A 23,228-nucleotide genomic window follows, 5' to 3' on the forward strand; every position below is an offset into this window, starting at 1 on the left:
ATAAAAAAAAAATTAAAGAACGTAACGTCAATTTAATTCCTTAGTACTATTCTCCTGGAAAATAACCTACTATTCTCTGAGTGTTCTTCCTGCTTAGAATCAAATCAATCCTTTAATGATTTCGGGATTAAAAGTTTCTTTTGCAGAAGGAATGGAAAGAATTAAAGAGATAAAATTGAGGTCTTTGAATTCAGATAAGGAATAACTGTAACCTTTGAATCCCCTGTAGACCTTCTTTTAATTGGTTCAAGTCTCCTTGTTAATAGTGGTCCAAACCTTTTAGGATTTAAAGAGATGTGATGATATTTTTTTTTTTGATACTAGGGAAAGAATCGAAAAATTTTTCAAAGGCGACGCACAAAAATTTTCTTCGTATGTCATGATGATAATAACGATCGTATTACAATATTGAAATGATATATATGATTATTTGAATAATTTGGCAGATGAGATGGCGGTTTCTTGGTTTCTATTCATTACCTTACCGACAGCTAATTCCAGATCTTCTTGTGTAACGTGTATTCTTCTCTCTCTCAAGGCGTACATCCCCGCTTCAGTACAGACACCCTTAACATCAGCACCTGAACAACCGTTCATCTTCTCTGCAATTTTCCTCAAGTTGATACCACGAGTTAAGTTCATCTTACGAGAATGGATTCTTAAAATTTCCGTCCTTGCCGCAACTGTTGGAGGTGGGAATTCGATCTTTCTGTCAATTCTACCTGGTCTTAACAATGCAGGATCAAGGATATCTAATCTATTTGTTGCCATAACGATCTTAATGTTTTTGGAAGTCTCAAACCCGTCCAGCTGGTTGAGCAATTCTAACATAGTTCTTTGCACTTCAGAATCACCACCACCTGAGCCTTCCACACGACTTGAACCGATAGAATCAATTTCATCCATAAAGATAATTGATGGTGCATTTTCTCTTGCCATAACGAATAATTCACGAACCATACGTGAACCTTCACCAATGTATTTTTGTACTAATTCTGCACCACTGACTCTGATAAATTTACAATCGGTATGATGTGCGACTGCTCTTGCCAAAAGGGTCTTACCAGTACCTGGTGGGCCATAAAGAATTACACCCTTAGGTTGTGTAATACCCAAGCTTTCAAACAACTCTGGATGTTTCACAGGCAACTCAATGACTTCTTTAATTTCTTTAATCTGTTTAGTTAACCCACCGAGCATATCATAAGTTGAATCAGGTACCTTTTCCACCATCATTAATGAAACCAGAGGATCTGCCTTATTTTCTAAAATTTTGTGTAAAGTATAAGAATCACTCTTCAGACATACCCTTTGTGATGGTTTCAAATCCTTTATATTAATATCTTTTGAGATGTCCACAATGTATTTACCCTCTGGTTGAACTTTAACCAAAACTTTCTTATCACTGACAACTTTTATCACTTCTCCCACGTAGGAGCCTGGTTCTTGCAATAGACGTAATTCATCCTTAATGAAACGTACTTTATCATTCAGAGCATTCCTCTGAGCTTCCAAACGACGTAAATTCTCAGTCTTTGCCCGTATGTTTATTTCAGTTTCCTGAATCTTTTGCTCAAAATAGGGCTTTATACCACTTTCATAAGTGTTCATAGACACATTGGAATTCTTAACAACGGCTGCCATGCTTAACCAGGACCTTTTATGCTTTCCATTAAGTAGTGATCAACCATTTAACTTACAGGTTTGCCACCCTTTTAAGATTTCAACATGGATTCTGAAATCACGATATACGTCGAATTTTCTATACTATTTAACTGTATAAACCCTTCAATATTGGTGAATAAAATACCCTAAGAATGCCTATAAAGACCATTTTCGTCACCTGTGGTGCTACTGTCCCATTTCCTCAATTGGTAGAGGCTGTACTGTCTCCCAGAATCGTTGAAGAATTGCTAAATCTTGGATTTAAGAGGATCATTGTACAGTTTGGTAGAAATTACCGAGAATCATTTACCCAGTCAATAAACGTTGACCAATCATTACCACCATCGCAAACATATTTGGGGTTTAATGGCGATCCCGTCCACGGTTTTTCCCAAGGTTCTTCAGGGAAACTGGAAATCATAGGATTCGAATACTCTACGAGAATTCAAGATGTAATTCAAGAGAATGCTGATTTGGTCATCTCTCATGCTGGTACTGGATCTATCTTAGATTCATTGAGATTGGGAAAACCCTTGATAGTCTGTGTCAATGACACGTTGATGGATAATCATCAACAAGAAATTGCTGATCAATTTGCATCATCAAACCACCTATGGGCATGTTTACCGAGAGTAGACGACGTCGTCCAATGTCTCAGAAGATCACAAACTGAAAGAACAGAACCGTTTCCATCTGCATACAACAGAAATTTTGAAAAAGCATTGGAAGATTTAGCGTACGGAACATCTAACTAATATCTTTGAACAGAAAAGAAAGGCGGTTAGTCTATATTACTATAAAAAAAAAATATGCCCAGCATAGATCCTACAAACTTCTTTAACTGCATGTATGTGATGCGTTTCAATCCAGTGAAATAACTTCAATTTTGCGAACTTGATCCTCTGGTTCGACAGCTGCTAATTTTGGGATATTCAAATGCAGAATACCGTTCAAATATTTGGCTCTGATATTATCAGCATCCACACCCGGCTTCTCTGGAAACAAGATTTCCCGCTTAAATCTGCCAGAAGCACTCTCTTGAATTCTAATTTTGCTTCCAGCTGCTCCATCATGACTAGATGGTATTTCACCGGAGATTACGACCCTATTCCTCTTTTCATCATGATACTCCACCTCAATGCTCTCTTTATCCTTGACGCCAGGTATAATAACGTTTAATTCATAACTTGTATCACTTTCCCACAGATCAACTGGAGGCACCAAATCCGTTTTTTCGGATTTTGCTCGTACCGATGACTGTCCATCTGATATGTGAACACTAGACTCCTTCCGATTGAGTTCAGTTGAGCAATTCGGCTTATCGTGGTTTGTCATATGGTGTTTGCGCTGGTAGAATTGATATCCCGCATTATCAAGAAATTTATGCAAATTATTAACTTCGGCGCCAATAACATCGAACATTAAGAATGGAGGAATGTGGTAATACATGGTAATTAGGGTGGTTATATTGCTTTATTTTATTTTTTCACCTTGGGATGAGAATAATGGTGTTCCACAACTGATATTAAGTGGCTTTATATAACGAAATCCAGGATATCTGGATAATGAATCTAGTATATTCTAGTACATTATGAATCTCTTTTCAAGAATATTCTAACAATATCTTTGATAGCGATGCCCAGATCCAGGAACCATGGAATATTCTAGATGAACAAAAATGTTGGGTCACTTCTAGAGAAAATATAATTGAGAAAACGTTCCAGCACTCATTGCTGAACAAATAGGTTCGCACATATACTTTTTCACTTACTTCCCCGGCAATACCAACCGATACATGTTCTACTTACCGAGCTTTCAGATCACATGATACATAGAACTCCGAGGAACGTAAATCACTTCCCCACAATGTTTTCCCTTGGCGAGGTTTCCTTAGATTATACATGCAATCACAATACACAATATTTATTTTCCTTTAAGCCTTTCCAATGCCTGTGGGAAACGCTTCTCGTGGCTTTGCCTACTCTCATCGGATCTCCAATTCAATTCATAAGCTGGGTGACTCTTGTCTAGGAAATTATCGCCAAATAGTTGTTCCCTAAAGGTTAGGATTCCACTTCTATTATGAGTGTCTGGATAATCTTCTCTTGCCAATCCACGTTCACGCAATACAGGAAATAAATCATTCACAATTTCCTCATAAGTCTGTGGCAAAACAGTATAGGCAAAATTAAATCCATCGATATCGGCTATATCGATCCACTTCTGAAAAATATCTGCAACTTCTTCTGGGGTCCCGATGGCAACAGATCCGTAACCACTGATCTTAATTTCATCAACAATTGCTTTTTTTGTCCATTTTTCCACTCTAGGGTAAGCAGTTTGCCATTTCTTTACGGCGGATGCAGTGGCTACATGATCAACATCAGTAAGTACTTCATCATCTGAAAAATTGTCAATATCAACACCAGTCCATCCTGAAAACATTGCCTTTGCATCTTCGTCACCACCGTAACTTTTATATTCCTCATATTTTCTTTCCGCATCTTCATGAGTTTTACCCAATATCACATTGATTAATGCAATAAATTTAATCTTTGATGGATCCCTGTTGTATTTCTCCTTGGCAATTCTTTTAATCTCTACCACTGAACCAACGGATGCTTCCGGTGTCAAAGATCCAAGAAATACGATTTCTGCATTTCTCGAAGCAAGCTCTTTACCTCTAGTGGAAGTCCCAGCTTGGATGATCACAGGAATCTTTTGGGGACCTGGTTGGGTAAATGCTGGTCCAGGAACCTTAAAATGCGGACCTTCATGGTTAATGTGTCTTAAACCATTAGGATCCGTAAAGATCCCCCTCTCCCTATCCAACTTCACAGCGCCATCTTGCCAAGAGCTAAGAAACAATTTATAAACAACGTCAACGTACTCTTCGGCCTTCTCATAACGCTCCTTGTTACCTGGTAACAATTCACCGTTTAGCAAATTCCTTGCTGCACTGTCCAAATAAGAAGTAACGATGTTCCAACCGACTCTACCATTACTTAATAAGTCAAGCGTACCCAACCTTCTTGCCAGATGATAAGGCTCTTCACTAATGGTTGACATAGTTACACCAAAAGAAAGATTTTTCGTGACAGCCGCCATCAATGGTATAAAATAAGTTGGATCTGATACGGGGAATTGAGTGCCAGCTTTAGCTACAGGTCCTTCATTTTGTGGGCCTTTATAAACGTCATATGGACCTAAGACGTCGGCAAAGAAAACTGCATTAAATTTACCTTTTTCCAAGATGCGTGCTAATTCAAACCAATACTCTGGATTACTGTACAATTGGGTAGATTTGTCATTTGGATGTTTCCATATACCCATGGACTGACAACCGGCAGAACCCATAAGGAAAGCATTGAATATCAATTCTTTCTTCTTATGGTCCGTCTTGGTTTTCTTTGATTCGGATGATTCATTGCTAGAAAATTGTCTCTTGGCGGCACACATACTGAACTGTACCCTTGGGGACAAGTAACCGTGAGACTAGATGAACAACATCACCTGCTGCTAGCTGTTTAAATACTCCACAATTTAGAGGGTTATAATTTACCACAGTCTAGTATAGATGGAAAAGCATATATATGGGAATGCACAAAATATTATAGGTTGAACTTTCCTTTATTCTCGTTAGAAATATGGGTCATAGTGTCTCAAGCCACCACATCACGGGGTACCATCTTCTAACCTCCACACTGCCTCTTTATTAAGAGAATTGATCTGCTGGCTTCTTACTAGAGCTACTATCAGCATCTTTTTCTATACTACGAGAACAAATCAACAATGGAAACTATCGGTGTATTTCTGCCTTCACTGTAATTTGTTATCACGTGACCTAAAGCAAGCGGCTAATGCATGGAACTTACCCCTCCTCATGTTCTCGAAGATGAAGCGTAAATGGAAGCCATGGAATACAACATATGGAATATTACTAAGGGCTTTCTAAGTTTCTGCTAATTCGCTTGCTATTGAGGGGAGATTTAATGGATATTGTTGAAACAACAGTCAGAAATTGGAGCTAAAATGGTGTCGAAAACTCCGAGTAACTTGGTTAATCTGGGGCACTGACGACTAGGGAAATATGGATTTGTTCCAGAAGTTAACGATGTTCGAAAACAGAAGAAGTTTCTTTAATACCACTTTGGCAACACTCTTATCTAATGCTCAGTTGAAACTAAATCAATCTCTAATGAGGATACAGGACAGTAGTAATGGTAATTCTAGATGAATTGGATATTGAGATTTTAGTTACAGACATAAGCGGACATGCCGCCAAGCATGTCATCGATATGTTACTAGGAGAAGAATACAAAGTAATTGGCACCACCAGGTGTGAAAATGATCGAAAAAAATGGATTCTAAATCCAACGATTCCAGAAACTAGAGTGTAGAACGAGTTGATGCTTTACCGGTTTTTACTAACGAACCGATTTATCATACTGCAGTATATATCTTAAAAAGCAGTGAGGCTGTGATTATTTCCTGATGCTATGAAGAAATCGGAAGCTTTTCGAGAACTGAGAGCTGCTAAATATTTGGAAATTGCAAGTTATTTGGAATACATTTGCACAAGTGTCGTCAATAGCTCTAAACCTCAAAGAGTTTACCCGTAGAGTCCCTCATTGTAAATTTCCAGTGCCCTTTGTCTGCTTGACTTAGAATCGGTGATTGGATTTGGATAGCTCTCCACTTCTTGAATAGAGCTGTGGACATTTTTCGAATTCTTCAATTCAGGCACCCATTTCTTGATAAATTCTCCATTTGGATCAAACGCCCTACTTTGTCGTTCCATGTTGAAAACTCTAAAATAAGGTTGAGCATCGGCTCCGGTACTGGATACGAAACCCCAACCGCCAACATTAGAAGCCAGATCACAATCAATTAAATGCTTACGGAACCATTTCTCCCCCCATCGCCAATCGATGAGTAAATTTTTTGAAAGAAATGAAGCTGTTATCATTCTCGCCCTATTGTTGATGTACCCATCCTGTGAAAGTTTACGCATTATCGCATCAACTATGGGAAAACCTGTCTTGCCCAAACACCATTTTTGGAAATTAGAAAAATTGTTATCCCACTTAATCTCTAAGGAAGAAAGATTAAATGGAATATCCATTGAGAGATAGGGCCAAAAACAAATTACGTCCTTGTAAAAATCTCTCCATGCTACTTCTCTGATAAATTGTTCCACTGGTGTCATGTCTTTGGGACTTTTGCCAACTAATCTTGACCCCACCAATCTGAATGCTTCATTGACAACACATCTTGCACTTAAAATTCCTAACGCAAGATAAGGACTTAAATGTGACGAAGCCTCTGTGAGTAAAGTGTCCTTGTCTAGGTAGTTGCCTACATTTTTTTGAAGAAAAGTAGTTAACCTTGACCAAGCAGCATCTTCAGATGCATCAGGAATGGTTGTAGAAGAGAGGAATTGCGAAGGCAGATAGTAACTAAATTCCTTATGCACAAATTCTTCATCATCGTTGTATATTCGTTTCTCTAGGACTAGCGGTTCTATCAAATTGGTCGATGATTTACCATCCATTACACGTAAACACCATTTCTTGTACCATGGAGAAAAAACCGTATATGGAGAATCTTGATTTGTTTTCAAAACGCCTGGCTCCACAATGCAGGTATCGTGGAAAACATTGAATTGAAACTTTTCATCACTAACAGCAAACACCCTAATGTCCCTGTACAACTCATCTGCCAAATACTCTGCATTAGCGGTAAGGTAAATAGCACCATTAGAGATCTTCAGACATTGATCTCTAAGCCAAATGACAAACTGCATTGAATTCGATAACTTTGGTTCTCCGGAATCGAATACTAAAGTGTATAACGGAATACCCAGTTCTGATAGTTTACCATGTAAAGACTTTAACGATTGATACATAAGTGTCAGTTTAGGATTACTATCCAAATGAGCAATCCAATCGTTCTGGTTAATTGTAAAAATTGTCAATATCCTGGCCCCCAATCTTTGGGATTCTTCAACGGCTGTGTAGAAGCCCGTATTATCGTGAATCCGGAGATCATTCCTAAACCAATGTATAACCGTCTTGACGTTTTCACCAGGTCTATTTTGCTTGGATAACAAACCCTGTAGCTCATCGTATGGTCTCTTTCTTTTTCCATTATTAAATTCAAGAGCTCCTTTAGCGTCTATAGCGTGCGGATAATACAACGGGTTAGGTCTTAAGTATTGATCCCAGTCATAGCTTCCCCTTTTTGACTGTAACTGCTCTAAATCATGGGTAGATTGTCTTTTCATGATGCCTTGACTGTTCTTAATACTGCTAATGGGCCACGATCGTCTTTGAGTTCTCGAGCCTCCTTTTTTCCCACATTTATCACATTTCTTTTTTCGTTCCTTTTTATTAATGCGGGGGTGTGGGGGAGAACCTGAAGCATATAAATATGTATGTACCTCAGAATAACAATGAATATATTTCTACTTCCTACAAAGTATTTGTTGTAAGGGTTACATCTCGTGTGTGGTATATCGATTGATCAATGACATTTCAAAGTCTTATAAGAGGTCCAACTGAAGATAAGGAGATTCCACAACGTCCCCCTAAGGAGCAGTATGCGCAAGCAAAAAGCTTCCTAGATTTGTTCTCACAAAAGAACAAGTTGGTCGTCGTTACAGGTGCTTCAGGTGCTATTGGAGGTGCTATCTGTGATGGATTTGCATCTTCAGGTGCGGATCTTTGTCTTTTAGACTACAAATATGATCCTAAATTTGCTACTGATCTAGAGGCAACGTACGGAATTTCAGCTAGAGCATATCAAGTTGATATCACAAAGGCGGAGGATGTTAAAAATTGTATCGAAACCATCAAGTCTGATTTCCCCAACCGTGATATCGATACTTTTATCGCAAATGCTGGTGTCGCATGGACTAACGGTTCCATTTTAAACGAGGATGCAACCTCAGAAGCCTGGAAAAAAGTGATGGATGTTAATGTACAAGGAACATATCATTGCTGCAAATACGTGGCAGAAGTCTTCAAATCTCAATGTCATGGTTCTCTAATCCTTACTGCCTCAATGTCAAGCCACATTTCTAACGTTCCTAACTATCAGACATGTTACAATGCTTCCAAGGCAGCTGTTAGACACATGGCCAAGGGATTTGCAGTTGAATTTGCCCATTTAACGGAGCCTGCTGGTAAGATCCGTTGTAATTCAGTCTCACCAGGTTATACAGATACGATTCTCAGTGCATTCGTTCCTGAAGAGCAACGGGCCCAATGGTGGGGATTAACACCGCTAGGACGTGAGGCGCTACCTCAAGAATTGGTTGGTGCCTATTTGTATTTGGCTTCCGACGCTGCCAGTTTTACGAATGGTACCGATATCCTTGTTGATGGTGGATATACATGCGTTTAAAGTCTATGTACGTAATAGTAGTATCTGCTTCATAAAAACCGATAACTGCGAGTAGATCAGGTAAGTATACGCAACGCCTTCATTGGGAGAATGGTTAACCTTCCGACTGCCACTCGAGGACAAAACTCCGATAAGTAGAAAAAAGAAAAAGGTCAGGATCGAGAGATTGACGACGTAATAATTAAACAAAAACAGAAAAAATCATGATTGTTCTGTTTCCTTTTCCCTTGATACATTTATCGGCTTTACAATAGTATCAGGTGAGCTATCGAACGAGCTTAATGTTTTGACAATAGGACGAAACGTATTCGAGAAAAGCTTCGTTTGGCGAGAATGAAGAAAGAATTATACGATTCCACAACCGCGACATACACAATGAAATCGGACCCGTGATAAACACCACAAATCCGATTGACAATGTGGTACGTCCCTATATACGAAATGTTTATCTTTTTTGTTTCTTTTTTCTCTTTTGAGCGTCTCCGGTAAATCCGAGAGGACAAATTATGTAATATCGAGGAATCTAATTGGGCGAAACGTGCGATGGAACCAACGGTTCCAGGTTTTCGATGTTGAGAAATTCTCGTTTGTCTACAGCCATCGTTACTGTACGAAGTTTTCTCCCAACATCATAGTGGGATCGGCTGAAAAAAGCAAAATGCAAACGATTACTATGACCGCATTGCTAACGATGTTGATAATGAGGATAGAGCTATTTTCTCCTAATGTACCAAGACAAAAAGTGTCGTGATTTCGTTTGTTCGAAAAAAAGAACTTTTGACTTTGAGATCTATTGTTATGCTTTCAAGAGTCGAGAAGAGCAGTTGAACTTACTAATTCGTAAAGGCCATCAGAACGAGGAATAAAGATATAAACATGTCGAGAAAAATATGCTTAGTAGATCATTTTTCTCGTCCCTTTCTCCTCGGAGTTTCAGAAAAAAAGAAACCAAGTTTACCGAGCCAAGATGCGGTTGACTACTACCGCTACTAGTTCAATTGCGTGTGTTTCTTATTTATTAGCGACTGTGCAAGCAGCTTCGCTTTACAATTTAACTGGTATTTTGAACATTACCCAAACTGTTCAAGGTCTAGCTAATTACTTCTCCTTCAACTATTCAAATGGTGATCCTGCAGTTTACGCTCTTTCCAACGGTGCCCCATACCCATACCATCCATACGGCGCCCAACAAGCTGGTCCAGGTGGTCCACTTTTGTTACAGGATTTCAATTTGATGGATTCCATCAGCCACTTCGACAGAGAAAGAATTCCAGAAAGAGTTGTCCACGCCAAGGGTGGTGGTGCTCACGGTTACTTCGAATTGACCGATTCTCTATCTGATATCGGTTTTGCAAGAATTTTCCAAGATCCAGGTTACACCTGTCCAATTACTGTTAGATTCTCTACCGTCGGTGGTGAAAGTGCAAGTCCAGACACCATGAGAGATCCTCGTGGTTTCTCTATCAAGTTGAAGACTGATGTTGGTAACGTGGACTGGGTTTTCTTGAACTCACCAGTGTTTTTCATCAGAGATCCAAATAAATTCCCACATTTCATCCACTCCCAAAAGAGAGACCCAAGCACCCATTTGAACCAATGGTTGGACTCTACTAGAACCTGGGATTACTACGTCCACAACCCTGAAGTGTTGCACCAACTTACTTACATGTTTGGTGACAGAGGTTGTCCAAAATCATGGGCTTTGATGAACGGGTACTCCGGTCACACTTACAAGATGATCAACGCCCAAGGTAACCTCACTTACGTTCAATTCCATCTACATTCTGAACAAGGTGTTGAGGGTTTCACTGATGAAGAAGCTACTGAATTGTGGGCTAAGTCCGATTACAACACCGCTGAATTTTATGAAAGATTGGCCAATGGTAAGCCAGCTGCCTGGACTGTTTACGTGCAAACCATGACTCCAGAACAAGCTGAAAACTTCACTTACTCAATCAACGATTTGACTAAGGTCTGGCCACACAAAGAATTCCCATTGAGAAAATTCGGTCGTATTGTTTTGAACCAAAACCCTGACAACTACTTCGCTGAGGTCGAACAACTTGCTGTTGCTCCATCTCACTTGATCCCAGGTATTGAAGCCTCCAACGATCCAGTCCTACAATCAAGATTGTACTCTTACCCAGATACCCACAGACACAGATTGGGTCCTAACTACCAACAATTACCAGTCAACCGTCCACGTACTTTTGAAAATGGATCCGGTTGCCCATTCTTAGCTGGTAACTTCCAGAGAGATGGTGCTATGGCCATTGACAACCAAAGAGATAGACCAAACTACTTGAGTTACTTCTCTCCAATGAACGCTATCGGTGGTGATGCTTCAAACTACAGCCACGGTATTCCACCAATCGAACGCGCAAAATACGCTGGTGTTGTTACTAACACTTCCGAAGCTATGTGGGAATCTGTTCAAGAAGAACGTTTGAAGAGAGCTCACGAAGAGAAGATCTGGATGAACTCTTACTACTGGGTTTCTGGTTTCGGTGAAAAGGATGTCGAACAACCAAGAAAGCTTTACCAAAATGTCTATAACGAAACTCAAAAAGAGATGTTGGTTACTGCTATTGTTAACCACGCAAGCAAGGTTAAGGACTGTAAGACCAAGAACTGGGTCCCAACTCTATGGGGTTTGGTTGACAAGGAATTGGGTCAAAAGGTTGCTAACGGTCTAAAGGTTAACTACACCTACACTCCAGTTGAACAATACGCCAAATTAGTTGGTGAGGCAGCTGCCTACTAAGAAGATCGTTTCTCCCTGAGCAATCTTAAATATGTATTTTTTTTATAATGTTATTTAATTTTTCTAACGAAGTAAGAGAAAATGGTACTCTTAGTATCTTATTACTTTATTAATGCTACCTATCTAGTAGAGCTTTTAGAAGGTCGGCGGTTATCATGGTGACCAATACCGTTCCTGTATTATTTTGCCAAGAAACGTGGGGCTGATTATAATAAACAACCCCTTGGCACCCTTAGTCTATCCTCAGCCGCGGGACTCCCTTGCCGTATTCTCAGTAAATCAAAAGTATTTAAAGCAGGTGAAAAAAAGATAAAGAGAAGGAATGCTATGCGATGAAGGTTGTTAGGATAATACGTGAAACCGTAAGCGCTTATGAACCACATCCTACGTGGAAAAAGAAAAAATTATACTGTCCGAACACCTGCACCTGCGGACGCAGATACACCTTGTCCGGGGTAAGTAAATACGATAGAAAAATATACGTTGTCCGAAAACCTGCGATCTCAAACGACACCTGCAGTCCGATTGGGGATCGTAGGTTTCTGTGAGAAAGTATACGAAGAAATCTCTCAGCAAACCAGTTTGTCACCTTGTGGTAGGATTTAAGACCTACAACGGAGATAAAATCTGCTCGGAATTAATGTTCCGAATTCGGTTCGAGATAGCAGCACCAAATTGCACCTAAAAAATACGGTACCCGAAAAAAAAATTAAGTATGTGTTCTGCTCTGCTTGGTGCATGGTTTTAGGTTCAGGGCCTTGAGCAGAGCTTTAAAAGTGATGGCGGCTATATTTTGCCGAAGCGCTGTTATCTTCTGTACCCCAGAATTCAGTAGATAGCTTCCAACAATGTGGGAAAGGGAAAAATAACACCCTGAAATACATGTTCATATCCACCCAAGAAAAATGTTATTGCCTACTCTTCCATTGTTAAGACCGCTCACCGAAAGTGTGTTACCGAGGGTGATTTACCTGTGCTCGGTTCAACACTAATAATGAGTATCGTAATCTGCACCATTTTATGCTTCTACCACTAGCGCCTCATATGCCTATTAGTACTCTTTTGTTGCGTCAGTATCAGGGTTGAGAAGAAACTACACCCCAATTTCCTCCAAACAGAGGGTCTGCATTATCCCAATAAGACAAAGCGATGCCGGTGCCGTCCATCAATTACCCCGCGAGAAAAAGTTTTCTCAAAAAAAACAACACCCCGTATCTCTTTTCAACGCTGAACAACTGAGGAATTTGGGGAAAACTCCAGGGTGCAGTTGTGCGGTCGAACAAACAAGGTAGTACGAACCCGAAGTTACTAGGTTGTAGAGATCTCAGAAACCGAACTTGTTAATCGAGAAAGTCCCGTATAATAGAAGAGAAGATGACGAGTTCAAAGCGATGTTATTCCGTTCTAGAGAGCTTGTCTTCAGAAGTTCGAACTAAGCCAAACAGTAAATAGGAAGAATAGGCTTTAACAAATGGGTTGGAAAAGTTATCTTCCGGGAACCAAAGAATTTGAAGACAACTACGCCCCAGGCAATTCTGGATCTGATACAGCAAATGCTGGCCATGGCGGCTCTTCGACAATTGAAATCCCCGGAAATCGTATGTCTCCAGAGGGTATAACCGAGAATGAACTCTTAGAAAAGGCTCCCGCGTATGAGAGCACCTCTCATAATTTGGATGAGGACGAAAAGGAAGCGCCAAGCATTTCTATAAAGAAGGCAGGTGATGAAGATCCTTATGCTAGTTCCTTGAGCGATTCGAGCTCCTCCCTTGCTGCAGGCGTAGCTCTCGATATCACCAGAGGTGACATCGATCAAGTTGTGGAGTTTGAGGGAATGGAAGAAAATCCACCGGCTAATACTTTGAGAATGTGGTTAATGAGTATTATCCTCTCGATGGTTATTGCAGGTATTGATTCTTTCTTCGCGTTTAGATTTCCTTCTATTTCCATTGGTCCTATTGTAGCTCAGTTAATTTCGTACCCATGCGGTATCATTTGGGCTCGTATTATGCCCAATTGGAAATTCTCTATTGGCAGTAAATATACGTTCGAACTGAACCCAGGTAACTTCTCACCACAAGAGCAAGCTCTAGTGTATCTGTTCTGTAACACGGTTATTGCAACTGGTCTCTTGAGAAATACCCAAGTGGAACAAATCAAATTTTTCAAGGTTGATGTTGGTATTGGCAGATTCATTTTATTCGACATGGTTGGTTACCTAATAGCATGGGGTATGGCGGGTCTATCCATTCCAATGCTAGTGGATCGTGAAGAATTAATTTGGCCATCCGTGCTAAGTCCCTCGGCTTTGATTAACGCTTTACACTCCGGTACTAAAGGTTCGATTTCCGATTTCAAAAAACCCAAATTCAGCTTTTTCATGATTGCGTTTGCAGGCAGCTTTGTTTGGTACTGGTTTTCAGACCTCATCTTCCCTTTTATCGCTAGTTTAGGAGCATTCCCATCTTGGATTAGACCAAAAAATAAAGTTTTGGGACAAGTCTTTGGTGTTAAGAACGGGCTAGGATTGTTACCAATTTCTTTTGATTGGCCAACGATTTCTAACATTAATAACCCATTAACTACACCAGTCTGGGCTGGTGTCATGATCTTTGCCAGCTTCTTCTTTTGGGCCTGGATAGTGATACCAGGTCTCTACTACCAAAACCACTGGGAAACCGCCCATTTGCCTTTGATGTCTAACAAAATTTTTGACAAGAATGGTCAAAGTTATCAAGTCAAAAATGTGGTCAACTCAAAATGGGAATTAGATTTGGATAAATATAAACAATACTCTCCAGTTTACCTTCCAATTGGGTTTTTGATTCAATTAGCATTGGGTCTTGGTGGATTTAGCTCTATGATGATTTTCTTCTTCTGGAAATTCAAGTCTGACGTCTGGGATCCATTCAAGCAACATTCAACAAAGAAGACTGCTCATTACAAGTCTGCATACAACAAGTTTTTTGTGGCTGCCTTCATTGGATCAATGGTATTGGGCTTGGCTCTAGGGTTTGTTTTCGTTGAAGCCTGGAATAGAGATACTCAGATCGATTCTGGTGGATTTATCGTTTCTATTATTATCGGTATTGTTCTCTACTTGCCTGTTGCTCTGGTTGAATCTAAATCATCATTTACTTTGAACATGAATGGTTTCTTCAACGTGGTGGGTGCCTTTTGGTACAAGGGTAAGCCAATGGCAACATTGTACTTCTTGAATTTCGGTTACTCTATCTTCCAACATGCAATGCACTTCACGCAAGGTGCTAAGTTGGGTTATTACATGAAGACACCTCCTAGATTAACCCTCTTTGTTCTTTTCGTTGCAGGTGTCTGGGCATCATTGGTTACTCCAAGTGTTACCGGTTACGTATTGTACCATGTGGGCAACGTTTGTACATCTAATGCGCATAACAACATGGTCTGCAGGAGTCAACAAACTGCATTTAACACTCAAATCATTTGGGGGCTATTCGGATCTCATCTTTTCAGCACTGGTGGTCGTTATCAATTTATCATGTATTTTTTCCTAGTTGGTGCTGGTGTCGCTCTAATTGTTATTCTTATGCAATGGTGGAGACCAAGATCTCGTGTCTGGTCACACGTTAGCCCAACATTGCTGTTATCAGGTGCTGAAGACATGCCAACATCCACCGGTCTTCATTACGGTACTTGGTTCATGTCAATCCTGGTTTTCAATTTCTTTATCCACAGAAAGCGCCCTCAATGGTGGAGAAAATACAACTTAATTCTTGCCAGTGCTCTTGACTGCGGTGTCGCCATTGCAGCTATCATTGTCTATTTCGCCGTCACATACACTGGCGGTAGTTCGCATTACAAATGGTGGGCAACGGAAGTGACATCCTCAAGTTGTGACAGCAAGGGATGTCCATACAAGTCAAGTAAGACTATAAAAGTACCACAAGGCCTATGGTGAACCAGCGATATTCATTTTCAATTTTGGATGTCAATTTTCTAGTTTTTTAATTCTTATATAGTAACGACAATATTAGTACTTTTGAAAGTCCTGCATATATATATATATTTCTTTTTTTTATTTTACTTCAATAATATGCTGGAGAGATAGTTCAATTTAAGCACAACGTGGCTATCGTTACAATCTCGGACTTTTTTTTCCACCTCTTTTTTCTGGGTGCGCGTATGCATATGAAGGGTTCACCTTATATCGGGCGGCAGCTTTGTGGGCTAAGCTACAGAAAGAATTATAGATGACTCTAACGGCAAAAGGCTGAATGTACTGGCGAAGACAGCAATTGTTCCAATAACAACAGAAGAGGCAGAGGGGGAAAGGGTGCTATTGTGAAATTAATTGTTGTTCAACAAAGAAGTCAATATCTGATATTCCATACTCAAGATGACCAAATGGGCTATTAGTTCCTAAATAGTTCATATCGAAAAGTGTGTGGACGAAAAAACGAATTCGAGGCTATCGCATGCCTCTTTTTACAAAACGTATTTACAGCACCCTGACGGGACAGACGAATTAAGATCAAGGGTTTACTCGAGAATTATATGGTGTGATGAAATGGTAACAACTGCCGGTGTTTAAGTTTTCACACATGTACTTCATATTTTGAGATTCGTTTCAAAGAGGAGGATTCCGTTTAAAGAACCACGTTAGCTCTCAACCTACTGTTCCCGTACATCCGATTTCGCCTTATATTCTTTATCAAAACCATCACTGGCGATGGTTAGCTAATAGGACATTTACATTGTATCGGATAAATCTCAAGAGTTCAGCCGCGAGGCTACGTGGGTCATATTTTTCCGGCAATCGGTGAATAAACCGATGAGTTATAGGAAATTAAAACATCCTTTGGATATGACTATAATGAATGGATTGCACTAGAAGTAAACCCTTGAGATGTCTTCGCACCATCCTTCAAAGGTCTGAAACGAATTGCGTGTTTTTGTGGGCTTCAACGATGAAATTTCAACAAAGGATCATGTGTTTATTCCACGGATCAAAAGGGGTGAGGTGCTAATCCCCTTACCGAAGAATCACGATGAATCTATTTATCTGAAGGGCACATTGATAATACAATGTATGATGGCGAAGAAGATCGTTAGAAGAAAGTACAAAGGCTCAATCTTTTATAATCAAAATTAAAATATCGGAAATGACCGTTTTAGTGACTGGTGCCAATGGGTTCATCGCTCAACACATTGTGCATGCATTATTGCAACAAGACTATCAAGTAATCGGGACTACTAGAACTGAGGACAAAGCTAAGCGTCTTTTGGAGCATTTTGAAGGAAATCGTAAATTAAAATTTGAAATCGTTCCTGATTTTACTCCTCTCAATGCCTTTGACAGTGTCTTCAAAAAATATGGGAAGGAGATCGATATAGTTCTCCACACAGCTGCAACTATTCCAAGTCCTAGAGGAGACAGTTATAAAAAAAATATTGCGCTTCCTACCCTTGAAGGTACCAAGAATATTATTAATGCGATTAGAAAGTATGGTAATGGTACTGTCAAACATTTAGTTGTCACTTCAACCGCAGGTTCAATACTAGATTTTTCCAAAATGCAAGATAGCAGTGTCACATTTACAGAGAAAGATTGGAATCCGGTGACTCTGGACCAAGCAGATTCAAATCCCTATTTAGCATATATGGCTGGTAAAAAATATGCCGAATTGGAAGTTTGGAATTTTGCCAAGGAGAACATTTGTAAAGTGACAACAATACATCCCCCTTTCGTCTTTGGTCCCTGGAGGTTCGATGATTATGCCAAGGATGGCTTACCACCTTCTAATCAAGTGACTGAATCTATAATCCATTCTTCTGCTGGTGAACCACTAACATTTGAACGGAAATCACACTTTGCCGATGTGCGTGATGTTGCAAATGTACATTTATTAGCTTTCCAAAAGGAATCTGTCTCGGGTCATAGATTGATTCCCAACGGCGGTAAGTTTACTCCACAATTGGTTGCCAATATTTTGAATGCCGATTTCCCTCAGCTAGAGGGTAAGATTAGCAAGGGTCCCAAGCCTGGTGATAGTGACGATGACATTGGCGCCCAATTTGACACAACGATATCCGACAAAATTTTAAATATTGAATATAAAGGTTTGGAAGAATCCATCTATGATACTGCTGCTCAAGTTTTAAGAGTTGAAGGCAGATGGTAGACCACCAAATAATCTTAATTTATTTGACCGCCCTAGGGTTATTTAGAACTATAAATTCTTAAAAATCGTTTTTCAACTCGTTACAATGTACCTGGGGAACATGTTGGATGTTTTGTTAGCCGTGGACGAGTCCGTACCACATGTTCGAACAACTACTCCAAAATGACTATTGAATCAGTTAATGCAAGGCGCTCTACATGCTGTAAGAGCTACATATAAGCAATTTTTCCTAAGCGAATCATAAGGTCCGTAGACAATTCATTATTGAGAACTGACGAAGATGCAACAGGTCCTATTTCGCCTAACAGTCTATTCGCTCATCTAGAATGTTGTGTCTAGCAGAAACAACGCAACATACGCTAGTTCCTCACTTGAATGGATTTTTCTCAAAGATAATTCCCGTTTTATGTTTTCCAGCATCTCAACTTAGGTATTCCATATGCCGACAAGCAATAGAAATTCTACTACAAAAGCCATCGAAACGCAAGTGCCTATTGGGAATAGACTTTTGAATGTCCCGCTTATGAATATGCTGGATTTTCAAGAAGTGGCTACGAGTATTGATTAAGCTGTTCAAGAAAAAGGCATTTCCTAGATGACAACGAGTAAACCAGTTAAATAGAGCCCACACAGATGGAACACCGGACAAATTGTTGTCCATTTCCGATGGGACAAGTTTCGGAGTTTTTTCGAGCACTTCAGAGCTGTTCTGTGTTATACACCATAATAACAGCTCCGAGATTGGAGATATGTAACCAAAACAGACCAACACAGTTTCCACGGGCAATAAAAAAGACATCCATATTGCCGAGCAAACTCCCATAATTTGTGGTACTCGTAATTGCCAAGCGTAAGCATACGGAGCGTTTTCATACTATTGAAGAAAATTGGGCATAAATGGTAGTCAAGTGGAGAATGGCAAGAGAACTCCATCTTGACACGAGTATTTAAAAAAAAAAAAAAAAAAAAAAAATGAAATAGAACTTGGCCTAGCATTTATGACGCTTCTTACAAGACCCGAACCTATCAATCTTTAAATTCATGTTGCCGTACCGAAACGATAATTGGATTATCGGGTAAGACCTAAGGATTTAAAGGACGCATCTCATTGGAAGAAAGGTGGCCATTTCAAGATTAAGGTAGTATAATTCCTTTATGCTAATATTGCAGATTATGGGATCGTCTTTTTTAAAAGTGACCGAGCGGCGCTAACAATCGTCATGTTGTTGTCTGTAAAAATGTACAATGATGTGATCCCTCTACAGACCCTCCATGGAGGTTAAACTTTCGGCCTTGTATTTCCCAATATTTTGAAGATAGTCGTTTGGTAGCGGCCAAATACCAGCACCAAGTCTGGTTTGTCAACATGTAGGAACCCTTTTACATCACTACAAAATGACTGGTAATGCAATAAAGTGCCTAAGAAATCTATTTCTTTTTCCACACTGAAGCATTTGAAAAGAAGTGGCTGTAAAAATATCCTTATGATATATGGGGGTTCCAATACCTCTCATCAAGATGTAATATTATCAGGATTGGTGAGTGTTTCGTGGCATTTCGAGTTCTTTTTCTTCCGACGGAAGTCTTAAAAACTTGCCCGGTGATGATCATGTGATATCTTCAATTCCGTGCGGATGATCTAACAGAATACAGAATACCCGTATTCTGGAAAGATGGCATGCATCGATCAATTGGTATTTAAGTATCAAAGTTAGCTGAACGAGACGCGAAGACCACTCTGAAACTATTATCTTTCATCTCAAGTAGTTTGCTACAAAGGTGGTAGCTGACAATTCGAGTTACCGCGATGCAATACTATAGTTATACGCCAGAAAAAGCTGCGGCCATTGCCTTTGCAATAATTTTCGGATTGTTGGTAGTGGTTTCCTTCTTTTTTATCATCCATATGACAAGAAATATGAAAGAATTTACGGTCCCCAGACAGTACAAGAAAATACAATTATTAGGATCGTATCTACCACTCTTGGTGGGCTGTATTTTGGAAGTTATCGGTTATGCGGCGAGATGTTTTAATCCAAATTTGTTAGTGCCATATATTATTCAATCGGTTTTTATATTAATTGCACCAGCGTATTATGCAGCTACTACTTACATGCTATTCGGTAAAATCGCACATCTTCTATTCGCTGAAAAACTGCTAATTTTGCCCGCCAAATATAACACTCTAATCATGGTCCTAGGCGATATTTTCAGTTTACTTTTACAAGCATCCGGGGGAGGGTTAATGGCTAATCAATCCAGCGCTAATCTGGGCTCGCATATTGTTATCGGTGGGCTGTTTGTCCAAATCGCATTCTTTGGGTTATTCATTAGCAACGAATTTCTCTTCCTAATGAAAATTCATAAGGTTCCATGCGAATTTGTCAAGCCAACGAAAAATGCTGTTGTCCTGATTAATTTGCTTTTGCTGGGTAGTATCTTAATTTTTATTAGGTCCATTGTAAGAACGGCCGAATTTATCGAGGGATATGACGGAGTTATTATGACACACGAATGGTTTCTTTATGTGTTTGACGCTACCCCCATGTTTTTAACCTCGCTGATTTATACACTTAGCATGCCATGGTGCAATATTTTCAAGATTCAAGAAGAATCTACTGAGGTTCAACAGAATTCCAATATCGCTGGCTTACCACTTAACATGATTCCCAAGGATATTAACTTCGAAAACAAAAATGGCTTTGAGGAATATTCATCATATATCTTTTAAATTGTCTAGGGATAGGTCGCAGTTTAAAAGGGCGTCTAATTCGTCAGACCCAGTCATGGGCATTTCTTGGATGCTTTGGAAAAGGTTAAATTGATCGAAGAAAATTCTGGAATCTTCCTCGAGTATATTTTGAATGTTCTCAGAAAAATTTGGGCCTATCTCTTTTTTAAAGTGTCCAAGTAAAGAGAAATGGAAATTGCTCATGTCAGAATTTTTTAGCAGAGGGTCAAATAACCCTGAATTTTTATCTAACAGTCTTATGCACATTTGTGACGCCTCCAAATCAAATGTCGATATTGCACCGATTAATTCCGATTTGGAAACTTTTGAATCACACATGTGATAATCGAGACAGATCCTCACTGTAATATACGCCCTAAAAGACATTACTTTAAAAGAATTCACATAAAAATAGGCTTCGTCAGTTCCCTCATCAAGCTCCTCGAAGAGTTTTGCAACTCTACAAAGGATCGTCAGGTCGTACAATTCGGCTTTTTGCTCCGAAAGATTAAATTTCAGTATCACCAGAAAATTGGTAATAGGACCAGCAAAGAGGTACATCAAATTAGGAGCATCAATTTGGACAACATGAAGTAACATTTGTTGACAAATAGTGCTATTTCTTTGGACAATGGGAAGATATGGCCCTTTTTCCAATCTCCGAAATACATTCTCTATTGTCGATATACAAGCAACCTGTGTGTAATTGTAAGCAAATTTCAAAGAAAGATGTTCATAGTCTGTCGTTTTCTTGGAGAAAAGATGAAATTTTTCCCCAAGGATATCAAAAAGAGTGATTATTGTCCCGCAGTCTTCCAACAAGTCATGCAAAAGGGTTTCAGAATGTTGTAAACTTCCTGTATATTTTTGATTGTATGCGATACCACCAAAAACTTTGGTAATGATCTTTGACAAAATAATGTAGAAGAACAGGTTTTCCTCATCAGGCTGAAAAAGATCCAACAGTTCTCTAGGAGACATTGAATTCCGAGCGCCTAATTCTGCTATACATCTGGGAAACAGACACAATACGCAGTTTTCATCAATTAAGAACGGTTTTCCACTAATTAGTGAATACCATCTATCCCACCAAAAACATTTCCACCAGATTTTTCGACGATGTTCAGCTTGATGCTCATTCAAAGTACAATAGTACTCCCATCGACTCAATCCCAAATCAAGGCATCTTCTGACAACTTCAGCAACGAATCGACCAATGGATTGGGGTAGCATCTGCCAATGTGTTGCTTCCAAAAATGAAAGAATGTTGGACACCATACCGATGTCGTGCATTTCGGAAAAAATAGTTGGCATGAAGGAAAGGTAGCCAGTTGTGAGAATAAGCTCCTCTTGTATGAGACGCTTTTTTAAACTTACCAGTTCTTTGGGTGCATCAGAGTTGAATCGCCGCATTTTTGTGAGAAAGTTGCAAACTAGTTCGAAAGGTCTTGCGGAGAGATCCAATTCAAAAGGCAATTCTTTGAGTAATCCCTCGATGACCAAATAGACTTGCTTAGGTGGATTTTCCGAGATTTTCAATCTAGAAGAAAGCCATTCAGAGGGAGATGAACTCAACACCAGAAGTTTTTCATAAGACTTGACTGCGAGATCTAAGTATTTTAGAAAGAAGAATATCACATATTTTGAATCGTTCCTCTTCAAATCGAGCTTCTTGAGTATCCAAGCAAAACAATCAACTGATTCTAAGCATGCTGGGTTGTATAAACCGAAATACGGACTGACTTCACGCTTGTCGGTTTTTCCTAATTTCAAATTTTCCGAATCAAATAGATGTCGTTCAAAAGATTCATTTTCACCGTAGGAACTTAAGGTTTGTAGATCAGGCAATAGATCCAGTTGCTTTCTGTAGCCATTCAGTATTCCCTCCATTTGTAATAAACCTGACGACATAATTTCCGTATTTAATGGGTGTGAAGATTTGAGTTTAGAAAATGCATCCAAAATACTATCCAATTCCCGATACATTTGGATTTTCTTGGAATTCAGAGGTGGCTTCTTAATTCCTGCAGAGTCATGGTAATTACATTCTTTCTTTAGAGATACACAGCTAGAACATGGTAAATATCCATCACATCTTATTTTCCTTCTTCGACATATCTGACATGCCCTTTTCACTTTAGCTTTGTGCTTGGTCTCCATTTGTAAATGTTCGTGTGGTTGAGTATTAGGTTCATTTCGAGGTATTGCAAATGCGGGTCCGGTCGCCTATTTGAATCTATCTAGGTGTTACCCGAGCTGAAATTGGTTGAAAATTATAAACCTATTTTCTTCTCATAAGCTTATCAGTGTGTTTACATCAAGATAAGCGTATATATGGCTACAAGATGATAGGGACTGTGAGCTCAGAGATCAGAGAAACTCAGAAAATCTAAATAGCTTTGAGGGAGTATAAAGATTGTTCTAATTTATCATAGCTGAACGGGTTCAATTTAGTCTTTCAAAAAAGTGATGAGGACATTGATGTTGTTTTGTATTGGAC

At 39.4% G+C, this 23,228-nt stretch overlaps 11 protein-coding genes across 11 annotated transcripts; 6 read left to right on the plus strand and 5 right to left on the minus strand.

Annotated features, from left to right (window-relative positions):
* Positions 1-426: 426 nt before the first annotated feature.
* Positions 427-1,644, minus strand: RPT6 (proteasome regulatory particle base subunit RPT6; the record flags this gene model as incomplete). Its single annotated transcript, XM_002498901.1, has 1 exon — positions 427-1,644. One exon carries the CDS (start codon positions 1,642-1,644, stop codon positions 427-429), a length of 1,218 nt encoding a protein of 405 aa, XP_002498946.1.
* A 173-nt stretch (positions 1,645-1,817) lies between these two features.
* On the plus strand, positions 1,818-2,420 carry ALG13 (N-acetylglucosaminyldiphosphodolichol N-acetylglucosaminyltransferase catalytic subunit ALG13; the record flags this gene model as incomplete). Its single annotated transcript, XM_002498902.1, has 1 exon — positions 1,818-2,420. The coding sequence occupies one exon, from the start codon at positions 1,818-1,820 to the stop codon at positions 2,418-2,420; it is 603 nt and encodes a 200-aa protein (XP_002498947.1).
* Positions 2,421-2,526: 106 nt separating this feature from the next.
* Positions 2,527-3,114, minus strand: ZYRO0G22374g (Hsp20/alpha crystallin family protein; the record flags this gene model as incomplete). Its single annotated transcript, XM_002498903.1, has 1 exon — positions 2,527-3,114. One exon carries the CDS (start codon positions 3,112-3,114, stop codon positions 2,527-2,529), a length of 588 nt encoding a protein of 195 aa, XP_002498948.1.
* Positions 3,115-3,588: 474 nt separating this feature from the next.
* ZYRO0G22396g (uncharacterized protein) lies at positions 3,589-5,124 on the minus strand (the record flags this gene model as incomplete). Its single annotated transcript, XM_002498904.1, has 1 exon — positions 3,589-5,124. One exon carries the CDS (start codon positions 5,122-5,124, stop codon positions 3,589-3,591), a length of 1,536 nt encoding a protein of 511 aa, XP_002498949.1.
* Positions 5,125-6,277: 1,153 nt separating this feature from the next.
* On the minus strand, positions 6,278-7,951 carry ZYRO0G22418g (cryptochrome/photolyase family protein; the record flags this gene model as incomplete). The annotated part of the gene is made up of 1 exon (XM_002498905.1): positions 6,278-7,951. One exon carries the CDS (start codon positions 7,949-7,951, stop codon positions 6,278-6,280), a length of 1,674 nt encoding a protein of 557 aa, XP_002498950.1.
* A 242-nt stretch (positions 7,952-8,193) lies between these two features.
* ZYRO0G22440g (uncharacterized protein) lies at positions 8,194-9,072 on the plus strand (the record flags this gene model as incomplete). Its single annotated transcript, XM_002498906.1, has 1 exon — positions 8,194-9,072. One exon carries the CDS (start codon positions 8,194-8,196, stop codon positions 9,070-9,072), a length of 879 nt encoding a protein of 292 aa, XP_002498951.1.
* Positions 9,073-10,039: 967 nt separating this feature from the next.
* On the plus strand, positions 10,040-11,836 carry ZYRO0G22462g (uncharacterized protein; the record flags this gene model as incomplete). Its single annotated transcript, XM_002498907.1, has 1 exon — positions 10,040-11,836. The coding sequence occupies one exon, from the start codon at positions 10,040-10,042 to the stop codon at positions 11,834-11,836; it is 1,797 nt and encodes a 598-aa protein (XP_002498952.1).
* Positions 11,837-13,307: 1,471 nt separating this feature from the next.
* ZYRO0G22484g (OPT family oligopeptide transporter) lies at positions 13,308-15,773 on the plus strand (the record flags this gene model as incomplete). Its single annotated transcript, XM_002498908.1, has 1 exon — positions 13,308-15,773. The coding sequence occupies one exon, from the start codon at positions 13,308-13,310 to the stop codon at positions 15,771-15,773; it is 2,466 nt and encodes an 821-aa protein (XP_002498953.1).
* A 1,204-nt stretch (positions 15,774-16,977) lies between these two features.
* ZYRO0G22506g (uncharacterized protein) lies at positions 16,978-17,997 on the plus strand (the record flags this gene model as incomplete). The annotated part of the gene is made up of 1 exon (XM_002498909.1): positions 16,978-17,997. One exon carries the CDS (start codon positions 16,978-16,980, stop codon positions 17,995-17,997), a length of 1,020 nt encoding a protein of 339 aa, XP_002498954.1.
* Positions 17,998-19,804: 1,807 nt separating this feature from the next.
* RTA1 (Rta1p) lies at positions 19,805-20,728 on the plus strand (the record flags this gene model as incomplete). Its single annotated transcript, XM_002498910.1, has 1 exon — positions 19,805-20,728. One exon carries the CDS (start codon positions 19,805-19,807, stop codon positions 20,726-20,728), a length of 924 nt encoding a protein of 307 aa, XP_002498955.1.
* ZYRO0G22550g (Zn(II)2Cys6 transcription factor) lies at positions 20,714-22,888 on the minus strand (the record flags this gene model as incomplete). The annotated part of the gene is made up of 1 exon (XM_002498911.1): positions 20,714-22,888. One exon carries the CDS (start codon positions 22,886-22,888, stop codon positions 20,714-20,716), a length of 2,175 nt encoding a protein of 724 aa, XP_002498956.1.
* Positions 22,889-23,228: the final 340 nt, after the last annotated feature.

This window comes from Zygosaccharomyces rouxii, assembly GCF_000026365.1.
Source record: "Zygosaccharomyces rouxii strain CBS732 chromosome G complete sequence".
Taxonomy (NCBI): Eukaryota; Fungi; Ascomycota; class Saccharomycetes; order Saccharomycetales; family Saccharomycetaceae; genus Zygosaccharomyces; species Zygosaccharomyces rouxii.